Raw genomic sequence first — 19,895 nt, 5'->3', positions numbered from 1 at the left:
GAGAAAGGGACATCTCAAATAGTTTAAATACACCTTAATTCATAGAATGTGATAGTGAACTGGATACTAAGCTCAAGCATCCCTAGCTCTTCGCCTGGAATCTGCTTTCCAAACTATATTCTTTTCTACACTTAGCCCCTCTTGTCACATCTGTCCCCTATTCTTCAATTCCATTGAATTAAAAATACTTATTCAGGTGTTTAATATCTATCCATGTTCCACCCCTTTCTACCTTTATAATGTGAACTCCATCAAGCAACTGACTTAGTTGTCTTATGCAGCCCACACTTTCACCCTACCAATAGAGACCACCTGAGGTCAACATGAAGGTCCAGCCTTCTCAACCTTACCAGAGTCTTTGGTCACCCTCAGGTTAAGCTCACCACCAGTTCATCTGTGTAGGAGAAAACAGCTCTATAGTCCTCAGATTACAGTAACTCTAACATTTTCTTAAAATCTTATCAATAGTTGATGTAACTTCCGTCAATCAAACCCCATCCTTTGAAATTTCTTTTCTAAACCCCTGCGTCTCCACTTCTCTCTCTTTCCTAAAACCTACCTCTTTGACTAAGGAGCTCTGGCAGCATCTGTGGAGAGAGAAACAAAATTAATGTTATGACGTCTTCTGTTCTGTTTCAAAACATTAAAATGTTTCTCTCTCCACAGATGCTGCTGGACCTGCTGATTTGCTCAGCATTTTCTCAGATCTTCAGCATCTGTAGCAATTTGCCTTTATTTTCTTTGTCTAAGCTCTTGGTCAGTCCTTAATTTATTGCCAGTTTGCTATGTTTAGATTCTACCTGCGAAAAACTTTGGAAGATTGACATATTAAAAGTATCACAGAAATGCAGGTTGTTGATGCTGACAGAAAGGATGAAAATGTGCAATCCATTGTCCTTTTGTACTGTTTTCCCATTGGAAATTTAATTTCCATAGACTGGATAACAAGCTCATCTGGCAACTCTGTGTCTCACACTTGCAAATCCTCTTTTGCATGCTCTGTGATGCTACACAATCCTACACTTTAATTGTTTTCTGCGCCATTGCACTTATTTTCAGGCTCAAAAACCTGATATCTGTGTTGAGGAAAGATTGAGATTTATTATATTTGTGTGAGGGGCTATAACAAAATTATTAGTTTGTATTGTAATCTATAGTCAAATATTACTTCCATGAACATTTTTTAAAACCAGTTCATTGGATGTAGGCACAATGCCATCATTAGCAACATCAGAAACTACTACCCTTCTTCTATTGCCTTCACTTTCTTGAACAAGCAGGAGGTACTCACAAGCTGTTTGTTAGAGGGCCTTAAGGTTTTGACCCATAATGATGAAGAAATGGCAATATGCTTTCAAGATCAGACTGGTGTGTGACTTGGAGGGGAGCCTATCGGTGACGGCATTCCATTTACCTACTCTTCTAGGTGATACAGGTCACAAATTTGGAAGGTGCTGCTGAAGAAATCTTGTTGAGTTGCAGTTGCGCATTTTGTAGAAGGTACATCCCCAGCCAGGCTGGATGGTGTGTGAAGGTTTATGAAATGTTGATCAAGTGGACTGCTTTGTCCTGAATGATGTCAAGCTTGAGGGTTTTGGAGCTACACTCATTCAGGCAAGAGAAAAGTATTTCACCAACTCCTGACCTGAGCCTTTTGAAACTTGACACTATTGGTGACTTTTAATATATAACAGATTCGCAATGATTTCCCAGAAGGCCAGTTTAACCAACACAATGCTAGAGATGTTGATTAGAAGCAAGGCAGCCTTTCATGGAATGATGACGATACATCATAAAAAAAAACATATCTTGGCTGTGTTTTCACAGTAAATCTTGTGCAAAGGATTGGACTATCTACTTTCACTCAACATCAGAGCAAAGATTTTTAAAAAAACTGAGAAAATGACTTAAAAATATGACAAAATAGTCACTAATGTGTTAACTTTACTGCCTAATTAACGTTCATGCATACATTATTAACCAAAAGTAAATAAACTGTTGATGCATGTAACACTTTATTGAATAAGAATTGTATACTATCCTTTTCCTCTCGAAACTGCTTTTATTTAAATCCGCCCATATTCTGTTCAACTTAAATTTGATATACAGTGTTACACACTCAGCAAAATACATTAAGACGACTAGAAGATCACACCATTAGACACAGCCACTTCTGAATATTCGAGATAGATCATTATGCAGAAATTGTAATGTGGAAGCTCATGTTAAGCCCAACCATTACAAGCTGGTGTTCCTCTCCAAATTATGAACCCATAAGGCCACCTTGTTTTCTTAAGATTTGAAACTTCAATCCAACGTTTAAGCCTGTGTCCCCTGCTCAAACCTTAAAATTCAGTATTATATTCTACAGCTTCAAAAGTCTGTTAAGTTCCTGTTCCAGTTTCATTGGCCCATAGATTTCATGGCCACTGGTAAGCACACAATAGTGCAGACATGACATCATAGACACAGTGTCTATATACAATGAGGTGCGTAGCAGAGAATTTTGAGAGTTAACTTGAAAGGCCTCATGGAGAGAAGCCCTTCATGAAACTCCCTGAAATTGATAGCAGTCGGTGGAGTAGTGGACGGTTTGGAAGAATGCTACAGATTGCAGGGGGACTTAGATAAACCGCAGGATTGGGCTGAGGTGGCAAATGGAGTTCAATGCAGCTAAATGGGAGGTGATGCACTTTGGGAAGAACAACAGAAAGGCAGAATACTGGGTCAATGGAAAGATTCTTGATAGCATGGATGTGTAGAGGGATCTTGGAGTCCATGTACATAGATCCCTGAAAGTTGCCACCCAGGTTGAAAAGTGCTGTTAAAGAAGGCATACAGTATGTTCGGTTTCAGTTGTAGAGAGATCGAGTTCAGGAGCTGCAATATTATGCTGCAACTATACAAAATGCTAGTGCGGCCACACTTGGAATATTGTGTACAGTTCTGGTTGCCATATTTCGGAAAGGATGTGTAAGCATTGGAAAAGGTGCAGAAGAGATTTACAAGGATGTTGTCTGGACTGGAGGGAAGTTCTTAGGAGGAAAGGCTGAGAGACTTGGGTCTGTTCTCATTGGAAAGAAGAAGTCTAAGAGGGGATTTGATAGAGACACACAAGATGGTCAGAGGATTAGATAGGGTAGACAGTGAAAGTCTTTTTCCTAGGATGATGACATCAGCTTGTACGAGGGGACGTAACTACAAATTGAGGGTGATAGATTTAATACAGATGTCAGAGGCAGGTTCTTTACTCAGAGTGATAAGGGCGTGGAATGCCCTGCCTGCCAATGTAGTTAACTCAGCCACATTAGGGAGATTTAAACAATCCTTGGATGAGCACATGGATGATGACGGGATAGTGTAGGGGGATGAACTGAGAATAGTTCACGGGTCAACGCAACATCGAGGGCCGAAGGGCCTGTTCTGTGCTGTATTGTTCTATGTTCAATGCTGGATCTGGAATTCAAAGTTTAATTGATCATATTAAGCACTTATGCAGTGTTTGCAGGAATATTTTCCAGAATTCAGGGGTATAACTATGACCTAACTGTATCTCACCATGTGTTAGTGCCAAACAATGACTATCGCCACATGAAATATCAATGATTTTGGTTGAATTCAGCTCCTCAATTAGGCGTGGTCTAAGAGCTGTTGTTTCTGAAGATCCACTTCCCAGGCAAGAGCCACAGCCCCATGCAAATACCTGGAGCAAGAGAAAAGCATAATTTGGCATGGGATTCATCAAATATCTTGTCAAGTAAAGTTTTGATCATAGGCAACTGACATTTTTCTTCATAAAGCTAACCATTATAAAACATTCCTGATTTATATTTTGACTTGTTTTTCACCATTAAGTAGCATTGTAAAAATATAATTATGATAATACAAGGATAGGAACACTCGACAGTGCTACAAAAAAGGCACCAGGATTTCGTTAACCTATCAAATCATTTTAATTGTGTCAATTAGAATCTCAAAATGGTTAAAGCATATGAGACTATTTAATCAGTTGTATTCTTGGTGGCTCTCTGCCAAAGCAAGATATCTGGTCATGCTCGCTCATCTTTTCCTTACAGCCCTGAGATTGGATTTTCTTCAAACTAGTATTTAATGCCCTTTTAAAAGCTATAATTGAATCTTCCTCCACCACACTCTCAGAGCAGATTCCAGATCCTAAACACTTGCTGCATGAAGAAGTCCTCTTTCGTGTAATGCCTGGTTCTTTTGCCATTCACCTTCCAGCAGTGTCTCTTGTTATGTTAGTCTGTCAATGGGAAGAGATAATCCCAATCTACTCTAACCAGATTCCTACGCATTTTGAAAAGCTCTTAATAAAATTTCCTTTCAGCATTCACTCAGGTGAATAGTCTATGCCTCTCCAATTTATCATGGTAACTGACGTTCTTCAGTTGGTGAGAAATTATTATTATTAGGCTATGCATGAACAGAGTTTAAATTACAATCAAATTAGCCATGATGTCTTTTCTAAAATCACTCATAGGACCTGGGTGTTACCAGCTGAGCCAGCATTTATCTTGCCTTCTTGGACAATTGCAGTCCGTGTGTGGTATTGAACAGTGGAGCAGGCTCAAAATGTTCCTGATTTGTATGTTCATTCCGTAAACCTTTTCTTCACTCTTCCCAGAGTGTCCTTCCATCCTAAAGTGTGGTTCATTGAATTGAATAGTACTGACCCATCTGCCCTGCCCTGCTGCAATTTTGCAAGCAGTAGGGAAATAACTTGGGGTCTGTCTCCCTTTTTACCGGCTGAGCCCTGAGGGTTGTTATATTCAAGCCCTTGTGCAACTTTAATTGCCAATAACTTTGGGGATGCATATAATAAAATAATAAAGTGGCTTAAATGGAAGTGAATTTCAATACTATAAGTGGAAGTATAATTCATACTTATAATTAAATGCTAATTTAATGCTAACTTAACTTTTTTTCAAAATTCGAAATGGGTGACAGTGGAAGAAAAGGTGAGTTATGTGTTATGATTGTAGAATTGAAATCCATATCAACATTAAAAATACATTAATTATGCTGTTATGCCACTTAGTGTGTTAACATTTCTATAGGTAAAGTTAATAAAGTTGAACAACAATTTTTGGGCATCCTGAACATACAGCTGAAGGCGTATTGAATACAAAAGTAGTAAAACTTTCAATCTTTGTAGCATGGAACGGAGTTGCAGATCTTTCACACAGCTTCCAAAACCCAAAGCCGAAACAAATATACAGATGAGCTTCAGAATTTTCCATTTGAGTAATTTGGACAAGCAAAATTAGCTGTCACATCACTTGCAGAATAAAATCAATTTTCAAATTGTCTAATGTTAAACATTATCCATACAAGGAACTCAACAGCAACTCTGGACTTAGAAGGTGAAGTCAAAATGTATTCTAAATCATAAAACAAAAATCAATCAGATTTCAAGGAAAAGTTAAAAAAACTTCAAGTTACAAGTGCTTGCATATTTATATTTTAATATTTCATCCACAAGCATTTAAATTAAACTTTTGACAGTAGTTTTTTTTATCCTTGGTAGAAATCATTTTCAGTTGGGTATTTGTGTAATTCTCAGTTGCCCATAATTGTTATCATGTCATTATCACACAATTATTTACGTTATATACTTATCATTCATAAAACACTTAATTGAGATCAACTTTACCCTTCTGTTGGCTCTGTCTATATTGCTAAGTTGATGGCAATTATCTATGGATTTTATATCCACAACATCAGTAGAGAAATCTATACAAAGCTTTTGATAAATCTGCCACTTAGACACTACTTAATCATATTTAGTTCCCTTACCTGTCCAGCAGAAGTCAATGCAAGCGAAGATTGGCTCCCAGCACACACCTTCCTAATGTATAATCCTTGCAAACATTCAATTACCTTTGGTCTGTACACTCTGTTAGTTTCCCCATGTCCAAGTTTACCTAAGATTATAGGATTATTCCAATTAAGGCATGGGTGAGGAAATGAAAATCCAATATAACATTATTTGCACAATTTCCTAATGCTTTTGCTGCTGTGCTACTTTTTAAATTTGATTTATAAAGAGGAAATTTCAGGTTCCTGCAAACAAGTGGAACTCAAAGTTATTAGAAATACACAGCTGAACTGTTAATAATGTAGGCGAAATGAACCCAAGTTTTCTGACTGAAATTGCTGGTATAACGACTAGAGATTAGTATTGTACCACATGAATTCAACAAGATTTAAAACAAACAGAATTGCAAGGTTTGTAGCTCAGGTTGAGGTTTACTCGCTGAGCTGTAGGTTTGATATCCAGACGTTTCATTACCTGGCTAGGTAACATCATCAGTGGCGACCTCCAAGTGAAGCGAAGCTGTTGTCTCTTGCTTTCTATTTATATCTTTCTCCTGGATGGGGCTCCTGGGGTTTGTGGTGATGTGGCACCACAAACGACAACGACAACGCCATAAACAAACACATAGATCTAGATACCATCTATCATCCCCTCAGAAAACTAACAGGAAATGACATCACCACAAACCCCAGGAACCCCATCCAGGAAAATGATATAAATAGATAGCAGGAGACAATAGCTTCGCTTCACTTGGAGGTCGCCACTGATGATGTTACCTAGCCAGGTAATGAAACGTCTGGATATCAAACCTACACCCCACAAACAGAATTCTGGAGAAACTCAGCAGGTCTGGCAGCATCTACAAAGAAGAAAGAGTTAATGTTTCGAGATCAGTATGACTCTTGTTCAGAACCATACATAGGAAAATGTATATCCATCCTAAATCTGCTCAAAGTTTTGATTAATCGGACCCTCATCACCATGAATCTCGACAACATTTTTCTCCCAAACAAGAACAAGAATTCCCAAAATGGACAGCATGTAAACTTAATGCTCCATGGATTTTTCTTCAGGTTTTAAAACACGGAAACATTAATAGCAAACATAGGACATTTTCATTTCATGTCTTGAACAATGTTTCTAAGTTGCTATATTTCATACAGTAAATTATCAATTCATACAACACAAGAAGCAATTCTTGAAACAGCTATTCAATTAATCCCATTCCCCTAGTCTTCCTCATAGCCTTGTAAACTTTTCCTTTCAAAATGTCAAGCATTTATTCAAACTGAACTTACCTTTGAATCTGTTTCCACCAATGTTTTATACATGCATTCCTGAATTCATAGTTGTTCACACAAATTAAGTTTTAAAAATTTCCTTTCTGATATTTGTGCTGTGTCCCTGATTAGCAATCCGCATTTTAATGCAAACAGTTTTGATGTTACTTCGTCTCTTAAAACATGACTTTAAAGACCACAATTGATTCTTCCTTTCAATTCTCTAGTCCCAGTTTCTCCACACTCTCCATGGAACCGCTCTAGGAAATTAATGTCTCTACTTGCACCAGGACATTAACATCCTTTGTAAATTACAGTACTGAAAAATAAATACAGTACTCCAGCTGGGACTAACCATTGATTTATAAAGGTGTAACATAACTTCCTTACTTTTCCACCTACTTTTGAAGCAGAGGATCCCAATGTATTTTTTAAATAGCCTATGCAACTTTTCAAGTTGCATTCAAAAAACTTGTATGCACAAGTTACAAATTTTTCAACTTTTCTGGCAAAGAATTAAGGGTTAACTTAGCTTACCATTGTCTCCTCCACCAAACGACCATACTGTTCGTCCATCCTGAGACACAGCAATAGTATGGGAGCTTCCACAAGCTACTTGGCCAACACTACTGATATCTTTCACAAGAGTTGGTAAATTACGACTATGACTGTCACTGTGTCCTAAAGTTCACAAGAAGCATACAAATTAAATATTAGCAAGCAATGTAACCTATGGATAGATAGTCATATGCTGCTAATAAAAATCCAACAAAATTGAAATTTAAATATGTGCTTTGAGAAAATGCTTAGTATTTAAATGTCAGCAATTCTAACTTAATTTGGTCTTCCAACTTCAACAGAAAAAGAAAACAAAAAACAGAAGTTAAAAAGTTGTTCTCAGATCCTGTTGGTCTGACTTTAATCATATTAAAGTCAATGGGTTTTCAGTGAGTTAAAACGTAGGGCTTATATGTTCAGCTCTAAATATCATAGAACATACAACAATACAACACAGGAACAGGTCCTTCAGTCCACCATGCCCATGCCAACCACGTTGCCATTCTAAACTATTCCCATGTCTGTGTATACCTCTATTCCTTGCCTGTTTAGCTGTCTGTCCAAACTCCTCTTAAACATTACCATTGTACTTTTATCACTATCCTTGGCTATCACAGTGTGTAAAACGACTTGCCACCTCTGGTCTTAAACCCATGCTCCTAGTATTTCACATTTCTACCATGGAAAAAAGACTGTGACTATCCACCTTATCCATCCTTTTCATAATTTTATATACTTCTATCAGGTCACCCTCAGACTCTGACACTTTAGCAAAAACAATCCAATCCAATCTCTTCTTCTAACTAATACACTCCAATCGGGAAATAACCCAATAAACCTTTGTTGCGCCCTTTCCAAAGCCTCCATATCCTTCCCATAGTGGAGGCCAAAACTGCTCACAACACTCAATGTTTAACCAATGAAGGCAAGCATACCACATGCTTTCTTTACATCATATCCACTTGTGTGTCACTTTCAGGGCACTATGGACTTGCACTCCAAGATTCCTCTGTATATCAATGCTCCTAAGAGCCTGCCATTTACAATATATTTTCCTCTGCTGTTTGACCACCCAAAAGGAATCACCTCACACTTGTCTGATTAAACTCCTTCTACCGTTTCTGCCCAACTTTCCATGTGATCTATATCTTGCTGTATCCTTTGACAAGCTGCTTCACCATCCACAACTCCTCCAATTTTAGAGTCATCTGCAAACCTACAAAGCAAACCATCCAAATTATCATTCAAATCATTTTATATATAATACAAACAACAGAGGTCACAGAACTGATCATTGTGAAACATCATTGGGCACAGAATTCCAGTTAGAAAAATACCCTGTCCCAAGTACCCTCTATCTGAATGACTAAGCCAATACTACATCCAACTTATCACCTTCTCAACGATCCCATGTGACTTAACTTTCTGGATCAGCCTACTATAAGTGAGCCCGTCAAATGCAGTAGTAAGTTCCATGTAGACAATATCCACTGCCTGACCTTCAATCAGCTTCGTCATTTTCCCAAGAAACTCAAATTTGAGACAAGACCTCCCCTGTACAAAGCTATGTTGGCATCTCTTAAAAAATCCAATCTTTTCCAAATGCAGGTAATCCTGTCTCCAATAATTTCCCCACCACTGATGTAAGGCTCACAGGCCTATAATTTCATGGATTATCACTGTTGCCCTTTTAAAGCAAAGGAACAATGTTAGCTATTCTCCAGTCTTCTGGGACATCGCCTGTGGCTAAAGAGGATACAGAGATCTGTCAAGGCCCCAGTAATCTCCAAACTCAGTATCTTGGAATCAATTTCATCAGGTCCTGGGGACTTGTGTACCTTAATGTTTTTCAAGGCACCCATTATATCCTCCCTCTAAATATCAACATGTCCTAGGATATCAATATACCTCTCTCTAATCTAAACATCATTCATTTCCTTCTTCCTGGAAAATACTGATGCAAAGCACTAATTAAAGACTTTGGAAGTCAACCTCCCATCCCAGAAACACTAGTCCCCACTGGGATCTATGGAGTTGGATGAATGACTGGTTCAGATCTTGTGGCAGCACCCTTCTACAAGGCTTTATAATGCTTGTCATTACTTTTGTTGCTCTTTCGGTTATTATTTTTATTTAGCAGTGTTGTACATGTATCAGCTCGGCACTGTTGCCCTCTGCCCCGTTATGCACCCCATTTGAAACCCTTGAATCAGCTGTGCTGCCAGATGGAACATCTGCGCAGGCAGCCGAACTGTTTGCCCTTACTAGAGCCTGCATCCTGCTGACTACTCTAAACTGTTGAGGAAAATTTCACAAACAGACCTTCAGTATTGAAAAACTTTATTTCTCACGATATATCATGGGAGCATTTAACTTACAACTGGTCCCATGATATATCATGAGTAATAAAATTTGTTGACAATGAAGGTCTGTTTCTGAAACTTTCCTCAACAAAGACCTCACCCACATCCTCTGGCTCCATACGTAAATTTCCTGATTTGTCCTTAAAGAGGATCTACTCTTTCCCTTGCTACCCTTTTGCTCCCAATACATAGTCAGAGCAAGTTTTGAGAAGTTTTGTAGCTCAGGTTGAGGTTCTAGATGTCGGTTTGCTCATTGAGTTGGAAGGTTCATATTCAGACATTTCGTCACCATACTAGGTAACATCTTCAATGAGCCTCTGGACAAATTTGTCCAGAGGCTCACTAAAGATGTAACCAGTATGGTGATGAAGCATCTGAAAATGAGGCTTCTAGCTCAATGAGCAAACCTACATCCACACAGAGTCAGAATCATACAGCACAGACCTTTCGGTCTAACCAGTCCATGCCGAACATAATCCAAAACTAAATTAATCCCACCTATCTGCTCCTGGCCCATATCCCTCCAAACCTTTCCTATTCATATATTTATTCAAACGTCTTTTAAATGTTGTTATTGTATGCACACCCACCACTTCCTCAGGAAGTTCATTCTACACACGAACCACCGTCTGTGTAAAAAATTTGCTCCCATGTCTTTTTTAAATGTCTCTCCACTCACCTTAAAAATATGCTCCCAAGTTTGAAATCCCCCATCCGAGGGGAAAGACAACTACCATTAACTCTATCCATACCCCTCATCATTTTATAAACTTCTAAGGTCACCTCTCAACCTCCAATGCTCCATGAAAAAAATCCCAGCCTATCAGCCTTTCTTTATAACTCAAACCTTCCATACCAGTCAACATCCTGGTAAATCGCTTCTGAACTCAAAATGCCTTGGTATTTTCCTTAATCCTATTTGCCAAGGATACTTCTAGCCCTCCGAATTCCTTGTTTACATTATTTGCTGCTTCCTTTATATTTTTCAACCGGCTTGTCTTATTTGAGTTTCCTAAATCTTACATATGCCACCCTTTTTTTAATAAAAAAACATTCACAGCATGTGGTATCACTGGCTAGGCCAGCAAGCATGCACATTCCTAATTGACAAAAGTTTCAATTTCTCTTGTCATCCTGCTTCCTGAATGTTGCCATTTTTACCTTTCATCCTCATTGGGACATCCTGGCTCTGAACTCTGATCAATCTGCCTTTAAAAAACTCTCATGTCAGATTTGGATTTACTCTCAACAGCCATCCCCAATCCAATTTCTCCAGTTTCTGCCTAATATCATGGTAACTAGCCTTCTCCCAATTTAGCACTTTCACTTGAGGACCAATCTTATTGCTATCCACAACTATTTTAAAATTTATAGAATTATGGTCATTGTTCTCAAAACACTTACGTAGAAGGACGGAAGAAGTTAGCAACTTTTTTCTAAAACCATAAAGTTATGCTAGAATAATTGTTAATTTTGATTCTGAGATTGCCAAATTTTTGATATCGTCTAAGTGAAATGTAGTAAAGGCAGGTTTATGGAGACAGATGCAGATCAACCATGATCAAAACGAATGATGAAACAGGTTCAAGGATCTAAATGATCTATTCCTGTTCCCATGCTTGTAGCATCCCATGTCCCGTTGTCCAAAAGATCTGTAACTACTTGGCTAGTTAGCAGCCAACAGGGAAATGACCTACACTTTTTAGACTCATCTTCCATGTGTAGCCACTGCCTACACCTCTCTTCACATGTGCCCCTCCATATGCATCATCTTCTGCTCTGTTCTCCTTTCATTCTCCACCATTCCTCCTCTCTCCTTCATGTCATCCTACTTCTTCAATCTTTCTCACTCCCTTTCGCTTTGCATCATCCTCCTCCTGCTTTCTACTTCTGTTCACTTCTCACTATCTTCCTCACTTTGGTCATGTAATTCTCACATAATCTAACTCTTCTTTAATTAAATTGCATCCTTAGTTTATAAACTCGATAGCTAATTAGCTTTCAAAATTACAGATTAGCAAACCTCAAATTTAAAGTGTTTACCTCAAAGTTAGAATCTTTGTAGCTCACATCAGAAGAGCTGATTCTGCTCAGCTCTCCGAATTAGCTGCCTGTTAGATGTTTCTCCACATCATTTTAAGCCTTTCCAGTTCAAATATGTGTTTTTTTTTAATTTCTAGTATGCATCATTTAAAAAAAAAATAACCAAACACCAGTGCTGCAGAAGCCAGTAGGAATTTGGGAAACAGAATGAGAAGAGGAATATAAAGTAAATAATTACATCTTCCATTAAAACGTTGAGCATGAGTTATTATGATATAATCTCTAAACAATCATCAGACGCAATGATTGAAAGGCCCATACACCAGCATTACATGATGAAATGCAATTAAGCACCTTAGATGCATCAAAATCTGTTATAAAACAAACTAAATAAAATTGCCTTACTTTTAATTCAAAATTACATGATGTGAAATGGTATTTTATTACAACAGACTACTGCAAATATCATACCCAATTAAATAATTTCAACAGTTAAACACAACTTATTAGAATCTTGATTATTCCCTTATCTATAATTACTCTCTAGAAAATATCGCATCAATCATTGTCATCTGCCAAACACCACTTTTATTGTTAACTTACAAGTTACTCAAACTTTCTCCTATACTCATCACAACATGCTGCAAGTATCTGAAAGATATTGTCTTCAGCCTAGTTTAAAATTAGACATTTATTTATTTTACATTCAATAAAATAGTTTCTCATCATGTTGCAAAGCAAATTAAGTGAACCAGCCACGGTGCACTAAATACTGACCAAGTCTGCCAAAGTCTCCCTCTCCCCAAGTATAAAGCTCTCCATCAGATGTCACAGATGCACTGTGCCTGTAACCTGCTGACACACAGACCACAATCTACAAAACAAAAATTGTACGGGTTACATGACTGACTTGATCTGACTGACATGCATACTGACATTTTTAATAAGTATTATCATACATTATAATCACGTAATTTTAAACTGCCAGTGATAATCACAACAATATTGCTAGTTACTCAAATTATGGAAGTATGGTTCATTCCTCTGGCACTGTCGACTTTTAACTTATTTAGTAGAATGATAACTTGAGCATTTTATCAGCCTTGAAATTAGTTTTTTTTTTAAGTACAGATAGACAAAAGGAAGCAATCTTCTCCAATTGCTGAGTATTAATTTAGAAATCTAAAAATTCTGTAAATCTCTATATGACAAGGAAGAAGATAGTTTAAAGTTTTCTGTATTCATTGCAAATGAACATGAAAAAGTAGGTAATTTTGCTCCTGGGTTGGAAGGAAACAAAAGTACAGAAGGGTTAAAAAAACAGATATTCCAATCACAATGAGGAAATTAATTGGCCTGGCCTGAAAATTGTTTGTTGTAAAACTTCTCTATGAACAATCATCTAAGTCAATGGGAAATATTGTTTTAAAATTAAAATTTTGAAAAGGATATAATTCTATTTTTTTCATTCTTTGTTTCTTGTTCATATTTTCTCAATTTCTTGACTATTTGTAAATAACAATGATCAGAAAGCAAGCTCTGCAGCGTCAGTGGGAGTTATGCCCTGGGGTCATACAGAATGTTCAATGCAGCTGATTCTTCGGGAATTTAAGTTGACAATCCCTTGTGTCTGGAACCTTGTGCCTAGACAGGGGACGAAATGTCTGCAACACAAATTTCCAGCTCGGCGAACAGAACCACAACATTGTTGAGTTTTTGAAAATTGGCATTTTTTGTTTTGCATTTATCAGGGCAAAGTCAAAGACAATAGCAACATGTCTCTCTTTTCTACCATGGAAAAGAGATAATGGGGAACTTCAGTTATTGTAACACAAAGTGGTAACAGTAATGAGTTCCTGGCATCAGGAATGTGTAAGTTATAGGCTAGGACACAGAGACTCCATCTTCCATCAATACTGACTCCCTCACTCTGGAGGTCACTGGCAGCCTGACAGATCTCAGACCAATAATTACACCCTAAGGATCTTTCCCTTAATGCCAAAATCAGCACCAGGTTGCCATGCTACATGTTTCATGTCGAAGTTGAAAGGCTAAGTGTGAACAGCAAACTGAAAATACAAAGTTTCACATGAATCAGATATGTGTTCTTAACATGTTCCTTTACAGAAGTGAGGAGCCAAGCTAAGAAAACAGGTTGAACAGCTTCCATCTCTACTGACTCAAAACAAATAGAGCCCCTTCTGACAAGATAGTGTGCTAAATATGGAAGACACCAGCATTCAGGGATCCCGGCATGTTTGCCCTTCTGAGCAAATGCTGGGGTCACACAAGCTGAATGGATAATAGCCACATTCCCTGATGTTTGGACTTGCTTGTCCTGATCTGCGATTCAAGAATGCCTGCAAGGCCTCAAGTTGACAAGGATGAGGTGATACATGGGAAGTCCTCATTGAAAACAATACCTCGTGGCAAACAGTTAGCAAAAGGTGTGGAAACAGCAGAGGATAAACAAAATGACCAGATTGTGGAAAACAGGACCTGCCAAGAGGAACAAACATCACTCAAACTCAGGCAATACTAATTCATCTGAGCTTGTTGTAGACAGGACTGCATTCATGAATCAGCCTTTACAGCCGCAACAGATGATCTTCAATTCAGCAGTGACTTAATCCCTGGCCACATTCCATCTCTTCCAAGATAGAGGGATGTAATCCAGAAAATCATTAAAAAGTTTTTTAAAAATTTCTACATCAGTATATCTCCAGTCTAAAGAAGAAAGAAGAGTTGCTGGATCTGGTTCTGATCATTGAGGTGGGTCAAACTGTGCAAGTGCTTGCAGTTGGAGAACAGTGAGGGACCAGAGCTCATAGGAAGAGAAAACTTGGACTGGATATGGTGAAGGACTAGAAGTAATCAACAGGCAAAGTACACAAGTGCAGGAAGGCTGAATTCAGTGGGATAGCAGTGAATTTATCAGTGGTAAACTTGAATGAAAGAATGTGAGGCAAAACTGTTAAAAACCATTTGGCTCAGTCCTTAAAGAGATAATTTGGTTAATTTCTCACAAGTGGAATAGGTAAGTCAATCAAAGTCAGAGCTTCCTACATGATGAAAGACAGAGATTAAGATGAACTAGAAAAAGAAAACATGTGAATATGCCAGTAGATAACAAGTTAATGCAAGGCAGAATATGGCAAGTTGAAAGAGGAAGTGGAATACAAATATGAGAGGTAAATACAGAAAATGGGGGAAGAGGGCAGATTCCTTAAAAAGGGAATTCAAAAAGACTTTTGTAGATATATGAATAGTAAAAGAATATCAAGAGAAGGTCAATGTTCAATCAATATTTGCTTCAATTTTCATGGTGGGAGACACAAGAACCATCCCAACAGGAACAGAAAATGCAGAGGTCAATTTAGGATTTAAGAAAAGGGTATGTATAAGAGACCCAAGCTAGGAAGATCAATTAAATGAGTACTCAGATACAGGAATGGTATCAGAGGATTGGAGAATTGAAACTTGTGACTCTGTAAACAAAAAATGCTGGGATAAAGCCAGTGTCTACAGGCCAGTCAGGTAAGAATTAATACAATGCTGGATAATCTCAAAAGGACTAGCAGCATCCACGGAGGGAGAAACACAGTATGGAGATTGTTTCTTGGAGTAATATGTTAGGGACCCAGCCTAGAAGCAGGCTATTCTGGATTCGGTATTATGCAATGAGATGCGACTAATTAATGATCACACAGTAAAGGATCCTCTAGGGAAGAGTAATCATAGCACGTTCGAATAAATCATAGCATGCTCAGATTCGGTTTGGAGGGTAAGAAACTGGAATATTACATGAGCATTCTGGAGTTAAAGATAATTACATTGGCATGAGGAAAGATTTGGCCCTAGTAAACTGGGCAGGAACACTAACTGAGCAGTGGCAGGTTCAAGAGATATTCAATTTCTCCTGACTAAAATATATTCCACAGTGGAAGAAAAATTGTAAGACGTAGAAAAAATATCTATTGCTAAGCAAGGATGCTAAAGATAACAAAGATGAAAACTATGGTCTATTATATTGCAAAGGTCAGAGGCAGACTGGAAGAGAAATTTTTGAAAAAACAACAAATGGTTGCTAAAAATATAATAAGCAGTGCAAATATAAAATTGGATAGCAAAAGCTTCTATAAGCATATAAACAGAAGGATAGTAGTTAAACCGAATGTAGGTCCATTGGATAATGAGACTGGGGAGTTAATAGTGGGGAGCACAAATGACAGACACTAAATCAATATTTTACCTCAAATTTCATGGTACAAGACACAAGTACTATCCTATTAGTAAACAGGTAACGCAAAGGAACTTCAAACATACTGAAAACATAAAGGAAAACATACTGAGCTAACTACTGGGGCTGGAGGCATACAGGTCCCTGGGGCCTAATGGCCTACATCGTAGGGTCTTAAAAGAAATGGCAGCAGAGAGAGTGAATCGACTGGTTATAGTATTCAAATATTCCCTGGGATGTGGGAAAGGTTCCAGTGGATTGGAAAAATGCTATCACAGCACCCTGATTCAAAAGAAAAGGTGGAGGCAGTAAGTAGGAAATATAGACAAGCTTGTTTAACATCTGAAATTGGGAATTTGTTAGAATCCAGGAAGTAATAACAGGACATGGAAAGTCAGATTCAAAGTCAGTGTGGTTTTATGAAGGGTAAAGAGAGTGTCTGACTAATTTGATGGAATTCTTCAAAGCTGTAACAAGCAAAGTAGATAATCTGGGTACCTTGTAAATGTAGTATATCTGGATTTTCAGGAGGCATTTGATATGGTGCCATACAAAAGGTTAATATACAAATTCAGATAACATGGGGTTTGGAGTTATTTAAAAGCTTGGATAGAGGTTTGGCTAACAATAGAAACAAAGTCAGGATAAATGGATCTTTTTCTAGTTGCTAAAATGGAACTAGTGGGGTGCCATAAGGTTTTATCCTCAGGCCTCAATGACTTAATCTATATCAATAAGCTGGAAGAAGTGGTAGAAGGTACTTTAGCTAAATTTGCAGATGACTAAAATAGATGGGAAAGTAAGTTGTACTGCCTGAGAAAGTGTGGTGGAGCCAAATTAAATTTTGGAAAGGAAATAAGATAACCACTGAAGGAAGGGGGGGGGAATAAATTACAACAGCAATTGCTTGTTGCAGTGTGGATGAATTAAACAAGCCATCTTTCTGTTCTATAACCATTCTATGGTTTCACAAAACACATCTTGCTCAAATCTATGGTCAATTACAGAGATATATAAATATAGAGACATTTTCTGAAATGTTACTTTTCTTTTTAGCCAGTACCTTTCCTAATAATGGTCCTTGAATCAGTTTGGGATATTTCTGTGTCGCACTATTTCCATGTCCGAGCTTCCCATAATCACCATCTCCCCAGCTGAATATATCTCCTTCTGCAGTTACAGCTAGTGTGTGCCCATCTGAACCTTTTGAGGATGAGATTTTACGAATGCTGCGATGAGGTTCAAATGTGAGCTTTTTCGGTGCTGACTGATTATTTGAGTCACCAAGTCCAAGTCTGCCATAGCTACCTTTTCCACAAGCCTTTACAGAACCATCTTCGGAAATTGCAAATGTGCAGTATTGTCCAGCTTCAATCTGTTAAAAAAAGATTACTGAAGAGAATTTCTAAATTTTTCAGAAAGAAACTTATATAAACAGTAGTAAGTCAAAAAGGAGTTTACAGAAACTTGTTTGACTTTGATTCTAAAAGAGAAAATGACATCTAGCTAACAGTATCATACACATAATTCAAATATTACAAGCTGTTTCTTCTTTGTTACCTCTGGATCCTTCTTTTCTCCACTAAAACAGAAATTGTTTCAGTGCTTCACTTAGGACAGTATTTCACAAAGTAAACCTCTAGTGTTACAATTACGAGGTTGTTAAATTAAAGATACAGTCCAAAAAATGTAAGGTAAATGAAAGGTCAAAAGAATCATTATAACATGATTAGATTAGATTAGATTACTTAGTGTGGAAAAAGGCCATTCAGCCCAACAAGTCCACACTGATCCTCTGAAGAGTATCCCACCCAGACTCATTCCCCTATCTTATTACTTTACATTTCCCCTCACTAATGCACCTAACCTGCACATCTTTGGACTGTGGGAGGAAACCCCCACAGACATGGGGGGAATGCGCAAACACCACACAAACAGTCACTAGAGGTTGGAATCGAACCTGTGTTCCTGGTGCTGTGAGGTCGCAGTGCTAACCACTGAGCCTAATTAGCCAACAGAAGATACAATGTAAATCCCTAAGAAGTGTTGAGAATATTGGATGGCAAACAGTTGCGCTTTAAATTATTTTTAGGTCCAGGGTGAAAGACAGATGGCCATTCAAGAACACATGATGAGCATTTATAGCAGGATGGAAAGTCCATGCAATTCACACTGCCACGGAGGTAGAACCCTCCCCTCACAAAATCTAGGACAACTCTGAGAACTCACAAACAAGGTCAGTTTTCCAGGATCTGGGAGATGGAGACTACAGATTACAGGCAGCAAAATGCACTGGCTCACCAGGCAGGAATGCAGATGGGAGCTTGCCCTTGGACTGAAGACAGAGTTTTTGAGGAATTAAAAATAAGACTGTAAAGCTCTTCTAGCTTGCACTGAAGAAAGAATCTCCAGAGGGAAAAAATCGTCAAAGCGAAAGGCAGTTCTGAGATTAAAAGATTCTAGATAGAGAAAGTAAAAGAGCAGAAGTAAACCCTCAAAAGTTAACCTTGGACTGCTTACTGGGAGAACTGAATGTAACTTTAAGGACAGTGTGAACTATATTTGTGAAGTATCTTTCTGGCTGAGGTAAAAGAAAAAAAAGCAAACTTCTGTTTTGTGCTTTAAAATCCAAGTTTCCTATTGTGTCGTCAATCATGTGGATTGCCTTTTATTACAATAAAAAATTTAAATCATAAATTTTTATCATGTTACCCTTTCACCTATTAACTGAAAGTTCAAACTTCATAAAAGTTATCATTCTCAAAGGAGATCATAACATCTAGTCCAAGAGTTAAGCAATGGAGAAGTGGTTGTCAGTCAGTCCAAATAAATTCCTCTCTCTTTTGCATATATCAGCTTTTAAGATTTTTCATTTCCACACGACGATGCTAATTTTAGTAGTGTTTGTAGAGTTACGATGCAGCAGACTCACAACAACTGTTGGGGCATATGGAGTCAGGGCACAAAAATTACACGGATAGCAAATTGACTAAAAAACATTATAAAGCAGAGTGTAGGGGTAAAGGATGGTTGTTCAGATTGGTGAAAGATTAAGGTGTGTTATTCCATTTGCATCATTGTCGGGACTACTGTTATTCTTAAATCAGATTAGACATTTGAACATAGCAACATGTAATTGTAGTTTAAAAATGTGTTGCCTGAAAAGCGCAGCAGGTCAGGCAACATCAAAGGAGCAGGAGAATTGACGTTTCGGGCATAAGCCTTCTTCAGGAATGAGGAGGGTGTGCCAAGCAGGCCAAGATAAAAGGTAGGGAGGAGGGACTTGGGGGAGGGGGATTGGGAATATGATAGGTGGAAGGAGGTTAAGGTGAGGGTGATAATCTGGAGAGGGGGTGGGGGCGGAGAGGTCAGGTAGAAGATTGCAGGTCAAGAAGGCTGTGCTGAATCCGAGGGTTGGGATTGAGATAAGGTGGGGGGGGGGGGGGGGGGGGGGGGGGGGGGGGGGGGGGGAAGGAATGAGGAAGCTGGAGAAATCTGCATTTCCCCTCCCCCCACCTTATCTCAGTCCCAATCCTCAGACTCAGTGCCACCTTCTTGACCTGCAATCTTCT

At 38.3% G+C, this 19,895-nt stretch overlaps 1 protein-coding gene across 4 annotated transcripts in view; it reads right to left on the bottom strand.

Annotated features, from left to right (window-relative positions):
* LOC140478739 (probable E3 ubiquitin-protein ligase HERC1) overlaps positions 1–19,895 on the bottom strand; it is a 342,968-nt gene that overhangs the window by 272,294 nt on the left and 50,779 nt on the right. For all 4 annotated transcript variants that reach the window (XM_072572083.1, XM_072572056.1, XM_072572075.1 and 1 more), the window contains exons 5-9: positions 17,387–17,698; positions 12,861–12,957; positions 7,657–7,800; positions 5,818–5,945; positions 3,559–3,703 (exon numbers count right to left, since the gene is read on the bottom strand). In XM_072572083.1, coding sequence (XP_072428184.1) covers positions 3,559–3,703; positions 5,818–5,945; positions 7,657–7,800; positions 12,861–12,957; positions 17,387–17,698 — 826 coding nt within the window. The remainder of the gene's footprint in view (positions 1–3,558; positions 3,704–5,817; positions 5,946–7,656; positions 7,801–12,860; positions 12,958–17,386; positions 17,699–19,895) is intronic.

This window comes from Chiloscyllium punctatum, chromosome 1, assembly GCF_047496795.1.
Source record: "Chiloscyllium punctatum isolate Juve2018m chromosome 1, sChiPun1.3, whole genome shotgun sequence".
In the NCBI taxonomy this organism is placed as follows: domain Eukaryota; kingdom Metazoa; phylum Chordata; class Chondrichthyes; order Orectolobiformes; family Hemiscylliidae; genus Chiloscyllium; species Chiloscyllium punctatum.
This window is presented reverse-complemented; position numbering and strand designations above follow the sequence as displayed.